The 21,900-nt window shown below is 40.8% G+C and overlaps 1 protein-coding gene across 2 annotated transcripts in view; it reads right to left on the bottom strand.

Moving 5' to 3' along the window:
- Positions 1-266: 266 nt before the first annotated feature.
- CHCHD3 (coiled-coil-helix-coiled-coil-helix domain containing 3) overlaps positions 267-21,900 on the bottom strand; it is a 99,943-nt gene continuing 78,309 nt past the window's right edge. For both annotated transcript variants that reach the window (XM_072147477.1, XM_072147476.1), the window contains 2 exons: positions 2,288-2,423; positions 267-641 (listed from right to left, as the gene is read on the bottom strand). In XM_072147477.1, the coding sequence (XP_072003578.1) occupies positions 618-641; positions 2,288-2,423 (160 nt within the window). In that variant the 3' untranslated portion in view covers positions 267-617. The remainder of the gene's footprint in view (positions 642-2,287; positions 2,424-21,900) is intronic.

Below are 21,900 nucleotides of genomic sequence, written 5' to 3' on the forward strand. Positions count from 1 at the left end.
ATAATTAATACATATGATCTTATTGTATTGGCCTGACACCACCTCCTCCTCTACTTTCCCAATGATGCCTGGAAAAATTGTCTCATATGCAACTTGCACCTGGTGCAAAAAAGGTTAGGGACCACTGCCTTATAGGTAAGCTACGTGGAAGAACATTGAAGAATTATGTGGCCACTGCCACTGTAAATTTAGTGCTGAAGGTAGCACTAATTTCACCAAATATAATTTACGAGTTTGTACATGAAAAAAAACATTGGTGCAAAACATAATTTGGAAAATATATATTTATTAGGAATCAGGACTTGCCAATAGGTAAATGTCCAATACAATAAGTCATGATAATATAATCTGCAATCTGTTAAAGGAGACATCAGAAACACAATTTAAAGAAAGAGGTGAAAGAATGTCAATACGATCATACAGATAGAGTGAAGGAAGGTGGCGAGGAACAATGGGCAGCTATAGAAAATAAAGGAAATTCCGGTAGATTGCTTTGTGCAGAGAATATGTACTGTCAGTGGGACTCTGCTAAGGCCGAGGTCTGCTTCTCTCTTCATATTAAACAATGTTCGGATGCTCCTGCAACACTAATTGCAGCTGGAGTAGTGTGAATGGTCTTATCCACCTCTTCCAAGCATGCTCTGTAGAAATAGAAGGAAAAAGCAAGTGACAATAAACTAGGGTTTGACCAATGCCAGAATTGCACATTTGGAATTGTACATTGATATTTAATTTAGTATCACAATACTAAAACAATACTTTATCCAGGAAAAAACCCTAAACTTCATGAGAGGTGTGTGTCCAAATTTATATGCACATGGTCTGTTTGTAACACGGCCTCATACATGCAGAAGCTGTTCCTATACAATACATGTTTCTCGGAAATGGTCAAAGTCACCAATGGGCTCAAATAGTCTCTCTGTAATATATAAATGGTAATATATTTATATTAATACTTTAATTACGCACACCCTGTGCTGTAGGTGCCAGTTTTGTACAGTGGCATAAAACCTGTTATGCATACAATATAGCAGGAAGCTTCCTTCCTTAAATAATATACAAAATATTATTTCTGGAGAAGTACTAAATGAATGTAGCACTTTATGTTTTGCTTTTGGGTTAATTTCTCTTTCCTGCGATGATCTCTTTCAATATTATAACATATATTCCTAGCGTTTTGTTCCGTTTTCTATGAAAATGCACATCCTCTTGTCACTACAGTAAGCTCAGCATGCTATTACACAGAAAAACACGCTAAATGTGACGTTACAGTCTGATACGTGTTGTCGTCTATCTGAAAACATATTATCACTTCAAACACATCAGTTAGGAGCAACCAGACACTGCTGTGTCACACAGAGCAGAAACGGCAGTGCTGGTGCTGTCTGCAGTACATGGTCTTCTGCGCTACAGAACAGCAGGATGGCTCATTACTTCTACCATTGCTTCCTTGCCCATTTCAGTGTCTGGCATTGAATAAAACAGCGTAAAGGCCTATAATCTAGATCCGCAGTCATTAAGATTTCCTTATTTGCAAAACAGTCTATTTACATTCTTTATGGAATTCTTTAAGCACATTATGCATATTCAGAGATAATCGGGGAAACAAACAAGTAAATCCAACAAAACTAAGCAGAGCTTTAGGATAGAAATCCAAAAGATGAGAGAATACTCACGAACCTAACAGTGGATATATTGCCAAGGAAAACTAAGGAAAATCATGTCTTATGGTTGTAGAAATGATTCCAAATGCAGAAGACAAGATAGGGGGGACCTTATAAAAAATGTTATTTCACCAGCCTTAAAGAATATCTACCACCCAAGGACTGTAAACCAAGCACACTTACATACTGGTGTTTGCCACTCTCTTCTTTTAGCTTTTAAAAAAAGGCTTTAAAATCATGCAAATGAGCCTGAGGGGCTCTGCACTCAATTTTTAAAGCCTTTTTTAAAAGCTAAAAGAAGAGCAGATCCTGTCAGAGGGGCACACACCAGTATGTAAGTGTGCTTGGTTTATAATCCTTCATCCTGGAGGTAGATTTCCCTTAAGTGTCAATGTATACAAAAGCTTATACTATGGAACTATGCGTTGGTCACTAAAGGAATGTATAGCCTAGCTCGGTCTGAAATAATAGTAAAAACCAGAGATGGTAAAAAGAAGCCCTGTGCCTTGGCTTACATGGGGCATGCACCACAGGGTGCTCTACTGCAGTCTAATGCCTAAGGCACAGTGACTCCACTTAGCATGATACCATGGACCCAAAATGTGCAGTTCACTTCATCTCACCTGTTTGGCGCTGTTGACACACTGTAGGTATTGTCTTGCCAAAACAGAGCAGCTCAAAGTCTGTTGTGGGTTCTGCTGATAGCATTGGAGAATTTGGGCCTGCAGGTCAGCACATACTGGGTGAGACTCATATTTCCTGGGGAAGACAAAACCAGATGCAATGTATAAAAATGTGAAGCATATTTTTTTTTCGCACTATTTTATATTAAATGTAAACACATGTGAACGTGAATATTTAAATCCCGGCTTCACTCTTCTATATGTCGATAATAAGATGTACAGGCATTTTTTGTTTTGTGTGTTTATTGACTCATATCTCTGCCGGGTTTAACCAAACTAAGGGATTGAGCGAAGAAATCACATGTTTCGCTTGCAAGTCTGTTGTATGTCTAGCTCTATACAACCAACCTTGATACAGCACTTAATGGAGTCATGTGATTTAAAATGATGCAAGTTCATGAAATATTTCTAAATCTTTTCTAGACAGACAATTACCTCTTGTAGAGGGAAACGATTGACTACAATTCCTCAAGCTTACAAAATTCTGGATTGCATGGAAGGCAAGGAGCAGAACAGTATCATTATACACAATGCCAGGGGTGATATTAGCCAAGATCCACAAATATCAACACTCTTGACATGTAATAAATCAAATGAGCTTTCTCATTCCACAGTCAATACCCATTTCAGTCCCTTGACATCCTGTCTGCTTATGCCTAGCGCTCATTGTATTTTCATATGCTCCCATATCCATTTCCTATCTCTTTAGGCCCTCGAACGCGATATTGATGAGCATCAACAAAAATGGCTCCGGCAACTCCAGCAGAGCCAAAAGAATTTTCCGGGATTAGCTTCCAAGGGAAAAGTGGTGGCCTTTTATTGATTCAAGGTATTTGTTATGCTGCTTAATGCACGGTTTACACTTTTGGGAAAACCTTAAATGAGATTACTGTCAGACATCATACAGCCATAAAACATAGGGCAAGACACCACTCCAAGCATACTTACGAATTTCAAGCCTTGCTAGCACTGAACATCCTTCATAAGTCATTCGTAGCATTTATTGTAACTCCAACACACAAACAAGGCAGTTATAACAATTAAAAGCTTATAGGACTATGGGAAAAACAGGATATTTTAGGGCCAAGCAAAAACCGCCCAATAGTAAACGTGTTAAAAGAAGAAAAGCAGCACAGCTTTCTATCCCAGTGCTGAAGTGCTCCCCATCTCCCTTAATGACATATTTTTCTACTGCAGTGATCATGTGCCGGATACAACTAGGTAACAAGCCCAGGAAATAACAGGGGGTATATATTTATTCGCTCTGGGAGACTTTACATAATTCTACTTTAAGGGGTGCAGTATGTCCACATTGTCTAAAAGTACAATAGTGAGTCAATACACTGCATTACTTAAAAGGGGTTGGCCACTTTACCTCATGTTTTTTGTAATGTGCGTGTAAGTTTGGAGGGCAGGATATTAGGTAATTTACCAATGTATATCTACTAAAAGTTCTGCACCGCTTTATTGATATGTAAGGCGAAGCCTACTGTCCTTTACCACATCAGCCAGACAATTCTGACCATAAAATGGCTGCAGATGCTAGGTTCCTGTATGAAACCATTACGCTTTATCAATAAGACTGATGATTAAATAAGTTTCGCAAAAATATTAGAAGAAGCTTTACTTATTGTTTATCATTTTCAGAAACACATCATACAGGAAGAGGAGAGGGAAAACATGTAGACCTTCCATCAAGGCTTCCTAGATGATAAGGTAAAAAATAAAGACAAAAAACAGAGACAACGGAGGGCGGCGCCTCGGGTGATATCGTAAGGCAATTAGTGAATGTAAAGAAAGTCCCAAATTGGGTGCTCACCATTAGCCACCTTGGCTAGTATGCATCAAGCCCTTCAACAGGGTAGCAAGGGAATGGACGCGGTCCCGGTCTGCTGCTCCTCTAGCCCAAAAACGAAGACGCCAATTCCAAGAAGCGGAGTCAGCGGTATACAATATATAAGGATGGGTTGGCTAGATTCTACGGGCGCTGATTGTCACTAATTGTCCAGCTGTCCTAGACATGTGATTTCCTGTTTAAATACCTGTATACTTACCATTACAGCATTCCTATCTTTGAGAAAGGGTCGTCCGACCCGAAACGCGTTAGGAGGATATACTATACATTCCTGTACTTTTGTTTTACCATTCTGGTTTTATCAATAAATTATTTGGATTTGTAACCAGTGATACATTCGCTGATACTCTCAGTCGGTGGTCAGCGCCCGTAGAATCTAGCCAACCCATCCTTATAGATGATAAGGTGGCTTCTAAATAGGTGTAAAAACAGGTGGCTGTTCCAGGGAACAAGATTGGTGTGATGACAGCCTTTTCTGTAGATCCCATGAACAGACGTCCAACTGCAGCTCTAGTGACAAGTACTCAAAGCATCTATGAGAATAGTACAGTGAGATCACAAGTCACATCATTACAAATCATTGAACCTGATGAAGGTCTGCGTACTAGGCCAAAATGGGTTGTACAACCAATAAAGCCAGATGCTATCTTCATCTGTAGGATGACTGCATTTTTTCCTGCCTAGTCCTGAACACCTTTATCCAACAACACAAAAGGTACAAATGTTCAGATGATAATGTGAGTTTAGGTGAACTGAGCTGAGGACTTGATGGGTCGTGAGGCTTAAATGGTATGCCATAACAGCAGTGGTGTAACTTGAAGCGGTCGAGCTCCAGTGCAAAGTGTGTACCAGGCCGCCAATTTTAATGTATTGTTTAGAGCATTAGTTTTCTAGGAAAGGTACACTAGGTGAACCCCCCCAGGGTTCTTGGGCTGATTAGCAGCCGCGCCCTCTGCATCCCCTCAAGTTACGCCCCTGCATAACAGGAACATGATGAAAAATTTGATTCAAACAACGTAAAGAAACGAGACGACCCAGGGTAGGAGAATAACTTCTAGAAAATGGTCTTGGCATTAAATACAGCCCGATGTGTATCTTCTGAAGGCTTCTGACCCATCTTAAATGTGATGATTGGAGAACTTGCCAAGACTCCTCGTTGTCTATTTACTGCTCTTCTCCAAAGCTCTTTCCTTTGATTGGCAATCAGGAATAGGAACCGTTCCAACAATGTCCTATTATTACAAGTTTCATTGGCAGGAAGCTCTAATTTCTCCTCCATTACAAGTCAGAACGTAGAATAAATGAGGTAACTCGGGATTAATGGTTTCTATGTTGTGACCCTGCATACAACTCATCCTACAAACTGTCAAATGTACCAACCGCTTAAGCTATTAGCAGCCATGTACAATTTCCAGGGCTGTCACATGAAGGATAATTATATTTTTGGAAGGCAGGAGCTTACAAGAAACCTAATTTATTGACAAAGATTAATCTTAAGAACCCATTTCTTTATTTAGAGAACAAAGGCTTTAATGTGAAAAGTGGATAACTACAAACAAAGCCAACACAAAAGTTACTATATGTACAGGCAGTCCCCAGGGAACATACCCGATGGGTTTGTACTTAAGTTGAATTTATATGTAAGTCGGAACTGTATATTTTACAACTGTAGCTCTTGACAAAAAATTTTTTTGTCAGAGTGACAATGTAATTTTCAACATTTTTTGCTGTAATGGGACCAAGGATTATTAGTAAAACTTTATAACAGACACCTTACAGATGATCATTGCAGTCTGGGTAAAGTAAAGATTCCAAAAAGATTCACCAGAGGTCACAGTGGGCTGAGGGGTCCATCTGTAACTAGGGGTCGTTTGTAAGTCGGGTGTCCTTAAGTAGGGGACTGCATATATTTATTGTAGGACATTTTTTCATACATACAAGACCACTGTGCTCCTTCGGTATCCGTATAACCTAAACTATCAACATCATAAATGAGTTGTGTATTTAGTTCACATGGTCGTGGCTAGAACAATGATGGAAGATGGCCACCTGAAATTGCCACATTTCTAATGATATGCTGCAGATCTTTGCAAAGTCTTTTAGAGAGGCCAACACTTTTTGCTTACCAGCATATCCGATTATTTTATGTCTATTAAGCCATTTATTTTCATTATTGTTTATTTAATTAACTAGTTATATAGTTCAATGAAAGAGAAGTGGCATTTGTACCATCACCAAAAAGCCCAACAGAACAGTAACAGCAGGAACCTCCACTAGCATGGTCATTTATGTTTTAATATGATGCTTTCAGTGAGAGAAAATGAAATGTAGGCTGCTTCATGCCATCAGAAGATGAGTGTGCTGATCTTGGAAAGCCCCTAAAAGTAACATATAATCCTCTCAAGTATGAGAATAACAAATATTAGCAATTTATGTAAGGTCAGCTCTCCGCATCCGCCGCCGCTACCACCACTGACTCAGTAAATATTTCTGAAAGGGAACCATTGTGTATATAGGGAGCTTTAGGACTTGTAAAGAGAATAACTGCTGTTTGCTATTCTTAATGCTGCGCTCCATACAGCTAATGCCACCTTTGTCTACTGGAAGTGATAACTTCTTTTATACTGCAACCTTTTCACAAATCAAAGGAAAAGCCAATACAAAGCAGTCTTCTTTCCAGCCTGTGTAACAACTGAAGTTAACGCTGATGCCAGCCTTCCATCAATCTTTCCAAATGTGTCCATGATATGGCATGCCTTCTCCCCCATTACTGTGCTGGTAATGCATGCACATAAGAGCTCCCTCTGACAATGGTCTATAGATGGCTGTGCACATTAACTGCAGGAAGTGTGGAGACAATAAGTGCTCGGCCCTTTTATCATAAAAGGGAGCTCAATGAATATGGATCCTCGAGATGTTGATTTATCATACACTGATCTAGTTATAATATGGCTAGTTGGTATGCAGAAATTATAGGGAGTGTGTAATCACAAAATTACCAAGTTTTTAAATAAAACATAAAAGTAAAGACTTGTTTAAAGACAAAAAAAAAAAAATTTTTATGAAAATTATGCTTTCACTGTGCGCATTGAAGGACATTACCATCAGATCACCTGATGGTAGATTTGTCTTACTCGCCTCCCCACCCTCGGTAGAACGGATCTTCTTTCATTATAACTTGCGCATTTTGTCAAAATAAAAGTTTATAAAAAATTTCATGTCAGTACCTCCATGCACTGACGAAATCTAATTTATTTACGCTTTGGTGCCTCTGCCCACGAAGCTGGCTAACTCTACATCTCAAGATTTCCTTGCGCAGTGGAGAGGTGCACGAGATTTGCAGAGACAGTCTGTGACGTCATCTCTCTGAACACTCGCAAGCTGTTGCCAAGAGAAACCATTGTGTGAATAAATTAGATTGCTGCAGTGAACCTCAGGCTGATTTGAATATTTTAGAAACTTTTATTATGACGAAATTATGGCCTTCCAAGTTATAAAGACCCATGCTACTGGGAACGGGACGGGGAGGTGAGTAATACACATCTACCATCAGGCAATCTGATGGTAAATATCCTTAAAAGGGAACCTGTAAGCAAAAATTGACCTAATAAACCACTACTAGTATGTTGCTAAACAACTGAAACCCTTCCAGAATAAAGGAAGTGGAGATTGTAACACTGAAGTCATGCTCTCTCTTTCTCAGAAAGTACCCATTACTGTAATTGAGGGTTCTGCATTCAGAGACATAACCTGCATCTCCTTAAGTGTGATGCAGGATGTCAATCGAGGAGGAGGCGTTCAGAGCTCCCCAGCTTGACTTCAGTGTTCAACTCTCCTCCTCTTTGACTTCATACAAATTATATTGCACCTCAAAATTGATTTTTTAGACAATACCATCATACTGGACCATGAAAGAAACAAAAACTAGAAGGTATTTGCCAATATACTGATAGTGGTTTATTAGGCTAATTTAAAGGACACCTGTCATCAAGTCTGTGTCACTTGTCCTGTCACTACTACCTGTTGGAGCAGCTCACAAGGATCCCATCCCAGCCTTTATCTAGTTATTTCATACATTATTCATTGTAAAATCATCTATTCTTTATCATGTAAATGTGGCTGGTCACATGGTCAGAGGCAGTGATGTCACCCCTGTTACCCCTCCCCTCTCCTCCCCCTGCTCATGTCTGTGTGTAATGTATAGTAAAGCATTGCTAGTGTGTGTATGTCATCTGCTGACATGCTGCATCCTCCTAATACACAGGTGAGAGACACAGACATCAGCTACACATGAATCTGACATGTTCTGCTGTAACATGGCTGCCTGGAGCTGCTGTATCTCTCCTAAACACACACACATATACACACACAGGCTGCAGGGGGCGTGGCCACCAGCACCAGCAAGCACATCATTATACAGCCTCACACCATTATACAGGCTGTCAGTCAAGCACTGGGGGTGTGGCTGTGCCTCCCACTCATGAATAGAGTGGACAGCTTGAATATGCTAATGCTTCATTGGACATTTCATAGGTCATTTGCATACAGCTTTAGGACCTCATTGCTTAGGTTTACAGGCATGTAGAGGGACAATGAAGGGATAGAGGCAATGCTCTCTAATGGCAGTTTATGAAAATATATTTAGTTTAGGGGGGTTATTTTGCATGACGGGTTCTCTTTAAATTCCTTTGAACCTTACACCGGGCTGAAACTTCCTGTTCTGTAAAAACCTATGCAACAGAACCAGGATTCCGATGCCAGATATCAGGGGATACACAATAATAGGGACCTCTATTTAGAATAGGTATATACACAGCTTCTCAACTCTTCCTTCTCAATTCTGTGCAACTTGATGTAACAGGAAATGCAGCAGGTTTCACCATGTCATCTATTTATCGCATGGAGCATTAGATATGCACTTCCTATGACAAATGTATGGCATGGTGTAAGAAAATGTTACATTTATTTCCCCAACACCTGGCATGACTAAAAGTTCACTGACAGTTTCGTGAATAAAAAAAGAACTGTAGCATAAACTCTAGTAGGAATTGCCTGGCATGCATTAAATGAAATCACGCTATTAAAAAAACAACAAAAAAAGGCTAGAAATACTCACCTCCACTCCTATACTCACCTCCCGGCGCTAGTCTTTACATGCCAGGTTCCTTTAGAAAAGAAAGTTATAATTAGCAGCACGGAGAGCGGGGGAGCGGGGAGAAGATGTCCGGCGCTCTGAGTTGCTAATTATTCACACCCTCACCCATGAAGAGGGGGGTGGCCTCGCGTAACCTCCAGATCAGCAGTGGCGAACCTATGGCACGGGTGCCAGAGGTGGCACTTGGAGCCCTCTCTGTGGGCACCCAGGCCATCACCCAGGTCACCATTTAGGACTTAATACCTTCTTCTGCAGTCACTGGTAGCCAGTACATGCCACATTCAGCGCTATTTTAAAGTGACTAGAAGTGCAGGAGAAGCAAGGAGCTGCTGGCATAGCTGGATTATCATTGTAGACCCTTCTCTAGACCTGTGATTGATCCTGTTAAGGGACCTTAGATGGAAACTACAATAATGATAATCAGAATTTCTTCTTTTTTACTGTATATGTTTGAAGCCTGTTACTTTAAATTGGCATTTGGCACTTTGTGAAAAATATGTGGCTTTTGCTTGTAGTTTCGGCACTCAGTCCCCAAAAGGTTTGCCATCACTGCTCTAGATGAACCTGGTTTGTCAAGACTAGCGCCGGAATCAAGATGAATAAGAGCGAAGGTGAGTATTTTGAGCCTTTTTTTGTTTTTTCAAGTGGCTGATTTCCTTTAATAAGTACTTGGCAATATTTATTTTCATAAAGAAGCAACAAGGTGAGGAGTCCACGCTTTGGCTGACATTTTGCTTTCATGGCTTCATGGTGTTTAAGATATCTTCTAGGAAAAAACAAGGTTAGCTATACCGACCTCCCACACTGCTGCGTGCAAATGGCAGAAACTTTATACAGTTTTCACCATCTTCTTGTAAAATGTTCAAAATATAAAACAATGAGAAAGAAGAGAATAATTATTTTCAGTAAATAACAATGATGTGTACATCTGACCAAGAGGAGGCTAAATAATGAATTAGTCCTCATCCTTCATCCCATAAACAATGTTTGTATAATGTGGGGCACATGGGGCTGCCAATCCTGTAACACCAATTCAAAGGATATTTCTGAAAAGTCTGTATCAAATTCTGTTCAAACTCTGCTGCAGGGTTTTCTGGCAGAGAATTTGTTAGCTCTATCCTATACTTCAAGAGACATATAGCACAGGCCATCAACTCAGGGTTCCAATACAGTTTTTTAAATCAAGCTCGGGTCCGAATCATAAAGGGCAAGAACATATAACTGACCTAAACAGATGACCTAATATCCCAATAACCAACACACAACAATATATTGCAGCACAATATGTTGCTAGATGATCTAAAAAGGTTTTGTAATTATTCTAATACAACTACCTTGTAACTGACTTTCCTTAATTGTGTCATACACCACTGGGGCCAGTAGGTGGCTGTGGAGAGCCTTTTGCACATAATTACAGTCCATAAACTTTTCATAATTGATTCAAAGTAAGATAAAATTGATTAATGATGATTAATGGTAATTGATGGTAATTACAGTACAAGCACTGCAGTATGTCGCAGTGAATATTAAATACTGTCTATTTCCCCCTATATCTACACTTACTTTACAGCCTTGTCGCACTATACACGATGGTTCGTCCTCTCCTTGACTACACATCTGAGAACTGGCTGGGCACTCACATCATCAGCAGACTCAAGGACTGAATGGATTTTACAGAATCCATTTAATAGAGAAGCTATTACCAATATAGATCTGCAATCGTCATTAGTGCGACCCGCTGAAAGTGATGGTAACAGAGAAAATCATGTACTGCATTTACAGCAGTGAGATAGATCACGCGCGGCACGCTCCTCCTAATTTAGGCAGGAATCTAGGAAATCACATCTGTCCTTATTACAAGTTTCCTATTAGGCAGATAACATGCTCTAGCTAATAAGACCTGGCACGTGTCCATTTAACACTAACCAACAATGTAGGTAATTAAAGGGATTTTCCCATGAAAGAAAGTTCTCAGATTTGACTCTCCTAGTGACGTTTACACAAAGATAATTTTTAACCTCCATACTTTACAATTTTACTCAGTTTTATTGCTGTTTTAGCTCCTATAACTCAGTGGTGGTCAGTGTAAAATTCTCTAAGCAGCCACATTTGGACTGTGATAGATGTTGTGTGCTGACAATGTGCTTCGATTATCAGAGTATAGGGTTTATTTACACTTATTTAGCTTCTTCAGATTCTACTAGTATCTGAGACAGAAGGAAAAAAAAGAGATGACACATCAGAGATGATGACATCCATGAGATGGATATAAAACATAATGACACTCTCAGCTCTGCCAACTCAACTATAACACACACAGAGTCAGCTCTGTTATATGCCTCCCTCCCAGATAAAGACCTTATCTTGTCTACTATCCATAGATAGTAGAGTAAGTCTCTTCACACTGCTGCTTGCTGACATGAAGTTGGTCTTTTAATGCGGGGGGCTGGAGACAGAAAAAAGAAGCCATTCCTGAGATGAATCTGCCCGATCATAGTCAGATTATTCATGGTCAGATCCAGGGACAACCAAATTTGTGAACAGCAGGACTGATAGAGACAGGTAGGAATTATATCTGTGAAATGCTGTAGTTTTACCCCAAGTATATTTAAGAATCTTGTCTTTGTTGGAATACCCCTTAAATGAATCAGAACTTCAGATTTCAGTACATTATTTCTGAAGCTAAATGGCAACTATGTAGATTGTAAATCTTATGGCTCAATGTATATGACCACCATCTGCAGCTCAACTAGAAAAATAGAAGTAAAGCCCAAAGTTTGGAGACGAGCAATCCTGTCTACAATATAAATCTCTTTGTTATAGATCTAGGCGGAATAACATCACCAGTGGCGCTTCGATTGTGAAAGATGAATCTGCATTTATCTAGCTTAAATGCAGGCAATTAATATTTCATGCACTGTGTTTGTTACACTGCATTCTTAATGGGCTGTATTGATCAAAACACAACAGCTAAATGTCTGTACTGCTGCAGGGGAAAATGAAACTATTTTAGTTCGGAGAGAATTGTGTTGATATTGGCCTTTGCCTCTTGGGATTTTTTTTTCTTTTTTTGCATATCTGAATAAAGAATAAACACATCTGACAATTAAGCCCCTGGCTCCTAGAAGATGGATATGTTTCTTCAAGATTAGATTACAATGCGTTTTCACACAAGTAACACTAGAAACCAGATAAAAAGGAATTTCATGTTGTAATTTACATACAGCTTAAATATGGTCTTCACCCGAGTTACGGCAGATCTTGTTGTGGAGACACTATAAAGTTGATAAAACCATTAATAAATGGTGCTTCATGCTGTTATTGGGGAAGGAGGGAATCACTAGGCATAGAAATGCAATACAGGCACATTACTATAGAAAGACATCTAAGAAAAGATTTACACCTGGGGCTGGCTATCAGTCAAACATCCTGAAACAGTGTTCATCATATGGCCTGAAGAAGAGAGTGGGGCAGAGTTATCTATTTGTTTACATCAGAACGCTGTTGTAATTTGCACAAAAAATGTCTTTGCCACATTTCTAAAAGGGTTTTAGACAGTATTCAGACACTTTTGTGGTGAATACAACAAGGGGCGTAGTTTCCTGCAAAGAAAAAAGTCTGTGCACCAAAAATAAGGCTAATGTGCCAGAATTTAGCGCAACTTTCTGGTGTAAGCTACCAAACTAAAAGGAGGTGCAAAGTAGAAGTAGACAGTCTAAAATTACGCCAGATTTATCATCCAGCATCAGACATAGTGATAGACAGTCTCATTCTGCGCTGGGTTTAACTCTGCAGTGTCTTACCTGATAGTATCTTAGTATACAAGGCTGGAAAAAGGCGCAAGTCCATAAAGTCCAACCTTTAAGAACTGAACAAATTTTTTTTTCCCCATAACCCAAGAAAGCATCCAGGCGTCTCCTGAACATGTACATAGAGTCCGCCATAACAACCTCCTGCGGCAGAGAGTTCCATGGTCTCACTGCTCTTACAGCAAGGGTGGCGAACCTATGGCACTGGTGCCAGAGGCGGCACTCTGAGCCCTCTCTGTAGGCACCCAGGCCATCACCCAAGCATGAAGTTCACCAGACAGGACTCAAAGAATCTTCCTACAATGATAGACCAATTTGCCCTCCTCCTTTCAACTGCGTTGGTGTCTTTAGGAGGCTGAACGACTAACAGTTGTCAAAGAACAAGGAGAAATAAATTACTGCTTGAATTGCTGCCCTGGCACTTTGCGATAAATAAGTGGCTTTTGGTTGAAGTCTGGGCACTCAGGCTCTAAAAGGTTCGCCATCACTGTCTTGCAGTAAAGAACCTTTGTCTATGTTGATGGTAGAATCGCCTCTTCTCTAGGCGTAGAGGATGCCCCCTTGTCCTGGTCACAGGCCTAGGTATAAAAAGATCTTTAGAGTCATCCTTGTACTGCCCGTTCAGGTATTTGTACATTGTAATGAGGTCTCCCCCAGTTGTCTTTTTTTCTGAATAATCCCAAATGTTGTAATCTGTCATTGTATTCTAGTCCTCCCATTCCCCTAATAATCTTGGTTGTTCTCCTCTGCACCCGTTCCAATTCTCCTATGTCCTTTTTTGTAAACTGGTGCCCAAAACTGTACACAATATTCCATGTGTGGTCTGACCAGTGTTTTGTATAAGGAAAAAAGTACGTCCTTATCATGAGAATCTATCCCTCTCTTGATACATACCATAATTTTATTTGCTTTGCAGCAGCCACCTGGCTCTGGTCACTAAAATTACTAATCACTAATTTACCATCCACCAATACCCCCAAGTCTTTTTCAGCTCCAGTTTTACCACCTAATTAACGGTTTAGAACATAATTATACTTTTTGTTTCCATGGCCCAAGTGAATAAGTTAACATTTATCTACATTAAACCTCATCAACCATTTCTCTGCCCACTCCTCAAGCTTTCACAAATCCCTCTGTAATGCTAAACTATCAACCTTCGTATTAATTACTTTACATAGCTTAGTATCATCTGCAAATATTAAAACTTGACTGTGTAAACCCACTACAAGGTCATTAATAAAAATATTAAAAAGAAGTGGTCCCAATACTGACTGGAACTTCACTGGTATGTCAACCCAATCTGAGAATGTGCCATTAATGACGACCCTCTGTTTTCTATTACTTACCCATATACACAGATTTTCCCCAATCTCAGCAGTCTCATTTTATGTACCAGCCTTTTAGGCGGCACAGTGTCAAATGCCTTTGAAAAGTCCAGATATACAACATTCACAGCGTCCCCCAGAACCAGTCTGGAACTTACTTCCTCATAGAAGCCAATCAGATTAGTCTGACAGGACCGATCTCTCATAAACCCATGCTGATACTAGGTTAGAAGGTTATATACAGTGAGATACTCCAAGATAGAATCTCTAACAAACCCCTCAACACAAGTTATACTCACAGGTCTGTAGTCTGTAGAAGTTATACTCACAGGTCTGTAGTCTCCAGGATCGCTTTTTAATCCTTTTTTGTTTATTGGTACCACATTTGTTATGCTCCAGTCTTGTGGACATAACCAGTCCTCATGGAATCTTCAGATATTAAAAACCGACCCCACAGGGGAAGATGTATTAAAGGACATCTGTCATCACATTTACTGACTGTAGACTGTCCAAACTTACTTGCTTGTCCTTTACTCCAAGGGATGGCAACGTCTTATCTCCAGGAACAACTGAATTGGTCTAAAAAAAGGCTTTGTAAAAATATGCAGATGAGTCGCAGGCGTTATGCATATGTCACCAGCTATCTGTGAGAGTGATGGGCGGAACAAGGCTGAACAGAGTAGGGACATGCATAAATAGTTAGATGTGGCTTTTTTTTTTTTAGATGAATCTGGACGTTCCTGGATATTAGAAAGACGTTGCCATCCTCGAGAGTAAATAACGAGCAAGTAAGTTTGGACAGTCTACAGTCAGTAAATCTGATGGTAGAGGTACTTTAAAAGTGTGGACCTTTAGACCAGTGCAGAGTAGAACTAGACAGGTCTCTGCTGCGCCAGATTAATCTTTGTGCCTGATGCCGGATGATTGAACTGGGGCTGTATAAAACTGGTGAGTCATTCTTTGCACCTCCAATTAGTTGGTCCAGTTTGCTGCACCTATTTTGAACAAGTCGGAAAGTTGACTAAAATTGATCTAGACTCCTTGGTTAAAACTTGATGGACATGTATCCTTTTTTTAACTGTTTAAACTATTTAAGCCTCAATAAATGTGGTGTACAGCATTACTTCAGTATTTTGAAGACAGTTTAATACACGCCCCCACAGTATTGGTACATATTGGGGGTCATTTATCATAATTCTTTCTTTCATCATGTGCATCTATCTGAACCTATTTTGATGCAAAGAGCCCATTGTGCCTATATATTGCAACTTTATAAACTTATGCAGTGGACAGTAGCACTCTGAGGCATGTTATTAGACCTAAAAAGTTGAATGTCCGTGATTGCACCAAAAAATGGGACAATTGTGGAACACAACTTTTTAGACACAAAAACACTCCACATACAGTGAAACAATAAAAAAGGCACAATCAGCTCACTGCTGCAAAATAGCCGCTCATGAGGTAAATGATCCTTACATTGGATTCCTGTAAAGCAGGGGTGAGCAACGTTTAAGAGTCTGAGGGCCGCATTTTCATGATGCTCAGCTTCAAGAGGCTGCACTAGTAACCAGAACCCTAGATGCACCACAAGTACACCAAAAATGCCACCCCAGGAACCAAACACTCCATTTTTACTACAACTTGAGAGGCACCAGAATAAACTACAAATCCATTGCACAAACCAGACGATAATAATTTTGGAAACCCCCCTAGAGCAGATGCATAATACTGGATAATAATAGCGTAGTCCCCCAGAGCAGATACTGGTGGAGACCCCCAGAGCAGATAATAATAATGGAGACCCTGGAGAAGACAATAATACTGGGGACCCCCAGAGCAGACGTACTTTACTGACTACAATACAGGAGACCTCCAGATCAGATAAAAATAAACCAATATAATCTCCAGGATCCTTGCTGCTGCACTGCTCAGTGTCTGGACACTGATTCAATTTGGACCCTGGGCAGTGCAGCGCCCAAGAGAAGGAGTGGACCTGAGCAGTGAGTTCATAACAGCCTACATGTACTCACTGTTCGGGGCTTGGGTTCTAACGCCGACACATAATGATGTGTTTAACCTTCACATGATACAAATATGTAGCAAATGTACAAAACATATCAATATATTTGTTCATACACCCTGGTTCCACTACTCGTTTCCTTCAACAAGCAATAGACAAAGTAATAAGGCAGAAGTATGAAGGGACGATCTGTTTATTGTGAGAAGAAGAAAGCCTAGTATGGACCCACATTACACAGAAGTAGTGGGGCATTACAAATAACAAGGCTTCCAATAACGTGTCTTACAAAGAGCGGATGGATTTCCATTAAAGCAATTTAAAAATGAGCAAAACAATTTTACTAAAAAATTTACATTTTTATTAAAGCTCTGCTAAATTTCCTTCGGTGGAAATAGAAGATTTATTATTCATCAGGTAGAATCTTCATTGGTGTCAGATGAAGGGACAAATATTTAAACATCTACAGGTGTTTGTCTTGGCAAGTGTTGAGCATATGGCACATTAGTTTAATCCGCAATCCAATACAGTTGCTCATGAATTAAGAGCTCTTGAAATAGACTTGCCTCATCCTCCCGCACTCAGATTCTTTTACCATCATAATCAATAATAGGTTGAGCTTTGTCGCGGCTAAGAGGAGCAGATGAATGCATGTGCACAGCTGCGCGAGAAGTCGCACACCAGGCTACAAGAGGATTTCACTTCCGCTAGTTCAGCCAAAAAACACACAAATCCACACAATTATAAATTATGGGGCTTATTTACTAAGGGTCCACGGACGCACCTATGTCGGACTGGTTTTGCAGGTATTTAACAGGGGATTGTTTCACACGCAAATCAGATTTCGGCACCACTGCACTGGCTTTCATGCAGCAGAAATAGGGGAGGGGGGGTGCCGCCATCGTAGGATCTGACCGTTTCTGACTTGGGATTTAACTTTCAAATTGTGTCGCAAGACCGAGCACTTGTATGCACCAGGAAGAAGAAGGTGAACTCCGTCGGACCAGAGCAGAGAAACGACCCAAGCAGGATATTGCACGACCTTAGTGAATCGCAAGAGTGCATGATCGTTGGATCTTCCTGCACATGATGGCATCACACAGTTGCCGCAGATTTGTCGGCTGCACATCCATGATGCGAATCTCCCGTTCCACCACATCCCAAAAGATGTTCTATTGGATTGAGATCTGGTGACTGTGGAGGCCATTTGAGTACAGTGAACTCATTGTCATGTTCAAGAAACCAGTCTGAGATGATTCCAGCTTTATGACATGGCGCATTATCCTGCTGAAAGTAGCCAGAAGATGTTGGGTACATTGTGGTCATAAAGGGATGGACATGGTCAGCAACAATACTCAGGTAGGCTGTGGCGTTGCAACGATGCTCATTTGGTACCAAGGGGCCCAAAGAGTGCCAAGAAAATATTCCCCACACCATGACACCACCACCACCAGTCTGAACCGTTGATACAAGGCAGGATGGATCCATGCTTTCATGTTGATGACGCCAAATTCTGACCCTACCATTCGAATGTCGCAGCAGAAATTGAGACTCATCAGACCAGGCAACGTTTTTCCAATCTTCTACTGTCCAATTTCGATGAGCTTGTGCAAATTGTAGCCTCAGTTTCCTGTTCTTAGCTGAAAGGAGTGGCACCCGGTGTGGTCTTCTGCTGCTGTAGCCCCGTCTGCCTCAAAGTTCGACGTACTGTGCGTTCAGAGATGCTCTTCTCTGGCAACAGTGACTCAAATCGCCACCCGTTACAACCAAGGTAGGCAGAAGAGCATCTCTGAACGCACAGTATGTCGAACTTTGAGGCAGGTGGGCTACAGCAGCAGAAGACCACACTGGGTGCCACTCTAGTTCTCAGCTAAGAACAGGAAACTGAGGCTACAATTTGCGCTCTGCGCAGAGGTATAAGGAGTGTGTGAAGAGGGCTCACGGGCTGAGTCCTCTTCATACAAAGGTGGGGGTTTTTGCATTTTGCAGAAAACCCCCACCGCTAATAACCGCGGTCGGTGCTTGCACCGATTGCGGCTATTAACCATGTCATTGCCGCCGGCAAAGTCGCCGGCGGCATTTAAAAGACGGCGGCGCGCGGGCGTCGCCATCTTTCTTACGATCGCCGCGCCCCCGAACGTCATCGGGGTGCGGCGATCGGTTGCCATGGTAGCCTCGGGTCTTCTTTTGACACAAGGCTACATGGCTTCTGGAGATTCGTTACAATGAGCCAGTGGCTCATTGTAATGAATGACCTGCGAAAATGCCATATATTACAATACAGAAGTATTGCAGTATATGGTAGGAGCGATCTGACCATCTAGGGTTAATGTACCCTAGATGGTCTAAGAAATAGTGGGGGAAAAAAAAAAAAAAGTTTAAAAAATAAAAAAAATTAATAAAATATTAAAAATTCAAATCACCCCCCTTTCCCTAGAACTGATATAAAACATAATAAACAGTAAAAATCACAAACATATTAGGTATCGCCGCGTCCCAAAATGCCCGATCTATCAAAATATAAAAACGTTTACGGCCGGCGGTGAACTCCGAGGCGGGAAATGGCACCCAAATGTCCGAAATGCGACTTTTACACCACATAAAAAATGAAATAAAAAATCATCAAAATGTCGCACAGACCTCAAAATGGTAGCAATGAAAACGTCGCCTCATTTCGCAAAAAATGACACCTCACACATCTCCGAAACCCAAAGTATGAAAAACTTATTAGCATCAGAAGATGGCAAAATTTATTTTTCTTTTTTGTACACATTCGTTTAATTTTTGAAAATGTATTAAAACACAAAAATAACCTATATAAATTTGGTATCACCGCGATCGCACCAAACCAAAGAATAAAGCTGAGGTGTTATTTTGAGTGCACAGTCAAAGTCGAAAAAACTGAGCCCACAAGAACGTGTTTTTTTTTTCAATTTTTCCACATTTGGAATTTTTTTTCAGCTTCGCAGTACACGGCATGTTAAAATAAATAACATTAAGGGAAAGTAAAGTTACGCACAAAATAAGCCCTCACACAGGTCTGTACACATAAAAATGAAAAAGTTATGGATTTTTGAAATTGGAGAGCGAGAAATGAGCGGAAAAACCCTGCGTCCTTAAGGGGTTAACACGTGTGTTAACAAAGCATTAACAAATGTGTGCGTTAAAGTGTTAACGCATGGGCTTTGGAAACGCCATGTTGACAACAATTAATTAGGCAAATCTCCTCTTCCGCTGTGTGAAAACGCATGCGTTAAACACAAACAAACGAAACGTGTGACCGCAGTCTGAACTATCTTCCTTTACTTGTCCTCAGATGGCTAAAGCTATGCGCACACCATATTCTGTCCTCTCATTGAATCAACAGGTCACATAGATCAAAGTGGTTTACCCATGAAAACAAGGTCTCAAATTTTCACCCCCACTGATGTTTACATAATACAGATAATTTTTAACCCCTTACTTTGCAATTTTACTCATTTTATTTCCATTTTAACTCCCTAGGATGGTCAGTGCAAAACTCCAGTATGTGGGCAGGGACTCTAAGCAGACACTCCATGATCCCTCTGTGCTATGAAATGCTGTGTGCTTGTCTGACACCTTCAAACTCCATAAGGGCATGAGCCAAGGAACCTTTGGTCAGAGCACTAGAGGATACAGAATTATTTAAGGGTATAAGAGTAGGAGATAAAGAGGTCAAACTAGCCATGGATGACATACTGCTGTTTCTCTCCAACCCGGCCCAAGATCTCCAGCGGATATTAGACCACATAGGGAAGTTTGGAAAGTTTGCGGGCTTGCACATAAACATCACAAAGAGCGAAGCCCTTGATCTCTGCCCACATTGCAGTGGCCCTAATTGGCATATAGCCAACAAGGATATCATGTAGGTGGATACACACATCACCTATCTGGGAGTGCGGGTGGGCAAAACACCAAACACAATATACTCCCTAAATTACCCACCACTCATATCAAAGATACTAGCAGAATTAACACGTTGGCAACAACTCCCCCTCACAATTCTGGGGCGATGTCACCTAATAAAAATTATTCCATTCCCCAGGCTGCTTTACCCACTGCAAACCATTCCCATGCTCCTAAAACATACAGACGTAAATAAATTGATGAGGGCATTTCAGACCTTCATTTGTAGGGGGATGAAACCCCGGATAAAAGCCCAAAAACTAATGCTGGACAAATTCGAGGGGGGTGTCAACCTACCCAATATCCGCGGTTATAATCTGGCGAGTCTCTTCCGCCATGTACTAGACTGGATCCACAACACAAACAAATTTTCCAACACAGAACTAGAAGCAGAGCTAGCAACCCCTTATGACCTAATAGCGCTCATGCACACAAAGTACAATAGATGGCCCGCAATAGCAAAAGCCTCGATAGTATTAAGAGATACACTGATAGCATGGAAAGAAGTGCGAAAATTATACTCCCTTCCCTTCCTTCTCTCTAAGCGCATGCCCCTTTGGAGGCATAGAGAATTCACACGGGGTACAGAAAGAGTGCTCTACAGACCTTGGAAAGAAAGGGGAATTCAGAAAGTAGGAGACCTACTTCACGAGACTGGACCGAGATGGTTGACAGAACAGGATCTAAAAGACAAGTACTCACTAACCCGATGTGTCACATTTACATATCATCAATTACACCACTTTCTTAGGGAAAGATTAGCTGACGAGACAAAAGAAGCCTCAGAAACCACCTTCACCTCATTCTTAGGGTCCGCACAGAGTAAGCGCGCCATCTCCTCCCTGTTCACAACGATAAAAGGACAATTGCTCAAAAGGGACACAACAGCAGGTAGGAAAGTACTGGGTTAGAAAATTCCCAGGGAGAAGTTTATGAGGGAAGGTTAAAAGGTTGGGCCAAAGTCAGGAAGTGTGTAGCGAGCGAGCAATGGAGGGAAACCTACTTTAGAACCTTGCACCATGCCTACTATGGCTTTAACTTACCCAGAACACCCTCCAAACCAGACAGACTGATAGCGTGCCCGAAGTGCTTAGAACCGAACACTGACTTGTGGCATGGTCTGTGGCAATGTGACCATTCACAAAACTACTGGCAATCAGTCAAAGAACACATTCTGGCAAAATGGAAAGTTAACCTACCCATGGACCCGCTGCTTTTTATTTTACACGTAGAAGAGGGAGGGGAGGACAAAGACGACGATTACACCATACAACTTGATATACACGCTCTTCTACTGGTAGCAAAAAGGTGTATAATGAATCATTGGATTCAACAGACAATACCTACTATCACGGAAGTTATAATACAAATGAAATACCTAATAAGACTAGACCGCCTAGAAACTCTGAGACAAAGAACAACAGGCAAAAGTTTTTTTTAGAAAATGGAAAACCTTTATTACAAC

Source organism: Engystomops pustulosus, chromosome 4 (genome assembly GCF_040894005.1).
Source record: "Engystomops pustulosus chromosome 4, aEngPut4.maternal, whole genome shotgun sequence".
Lineage (NCBI taxonomy): Eukaryota > Metazoa > Chordata > Amphibia > Anura > Leptodactylidae > Engystomops > Engystomops pustulosus.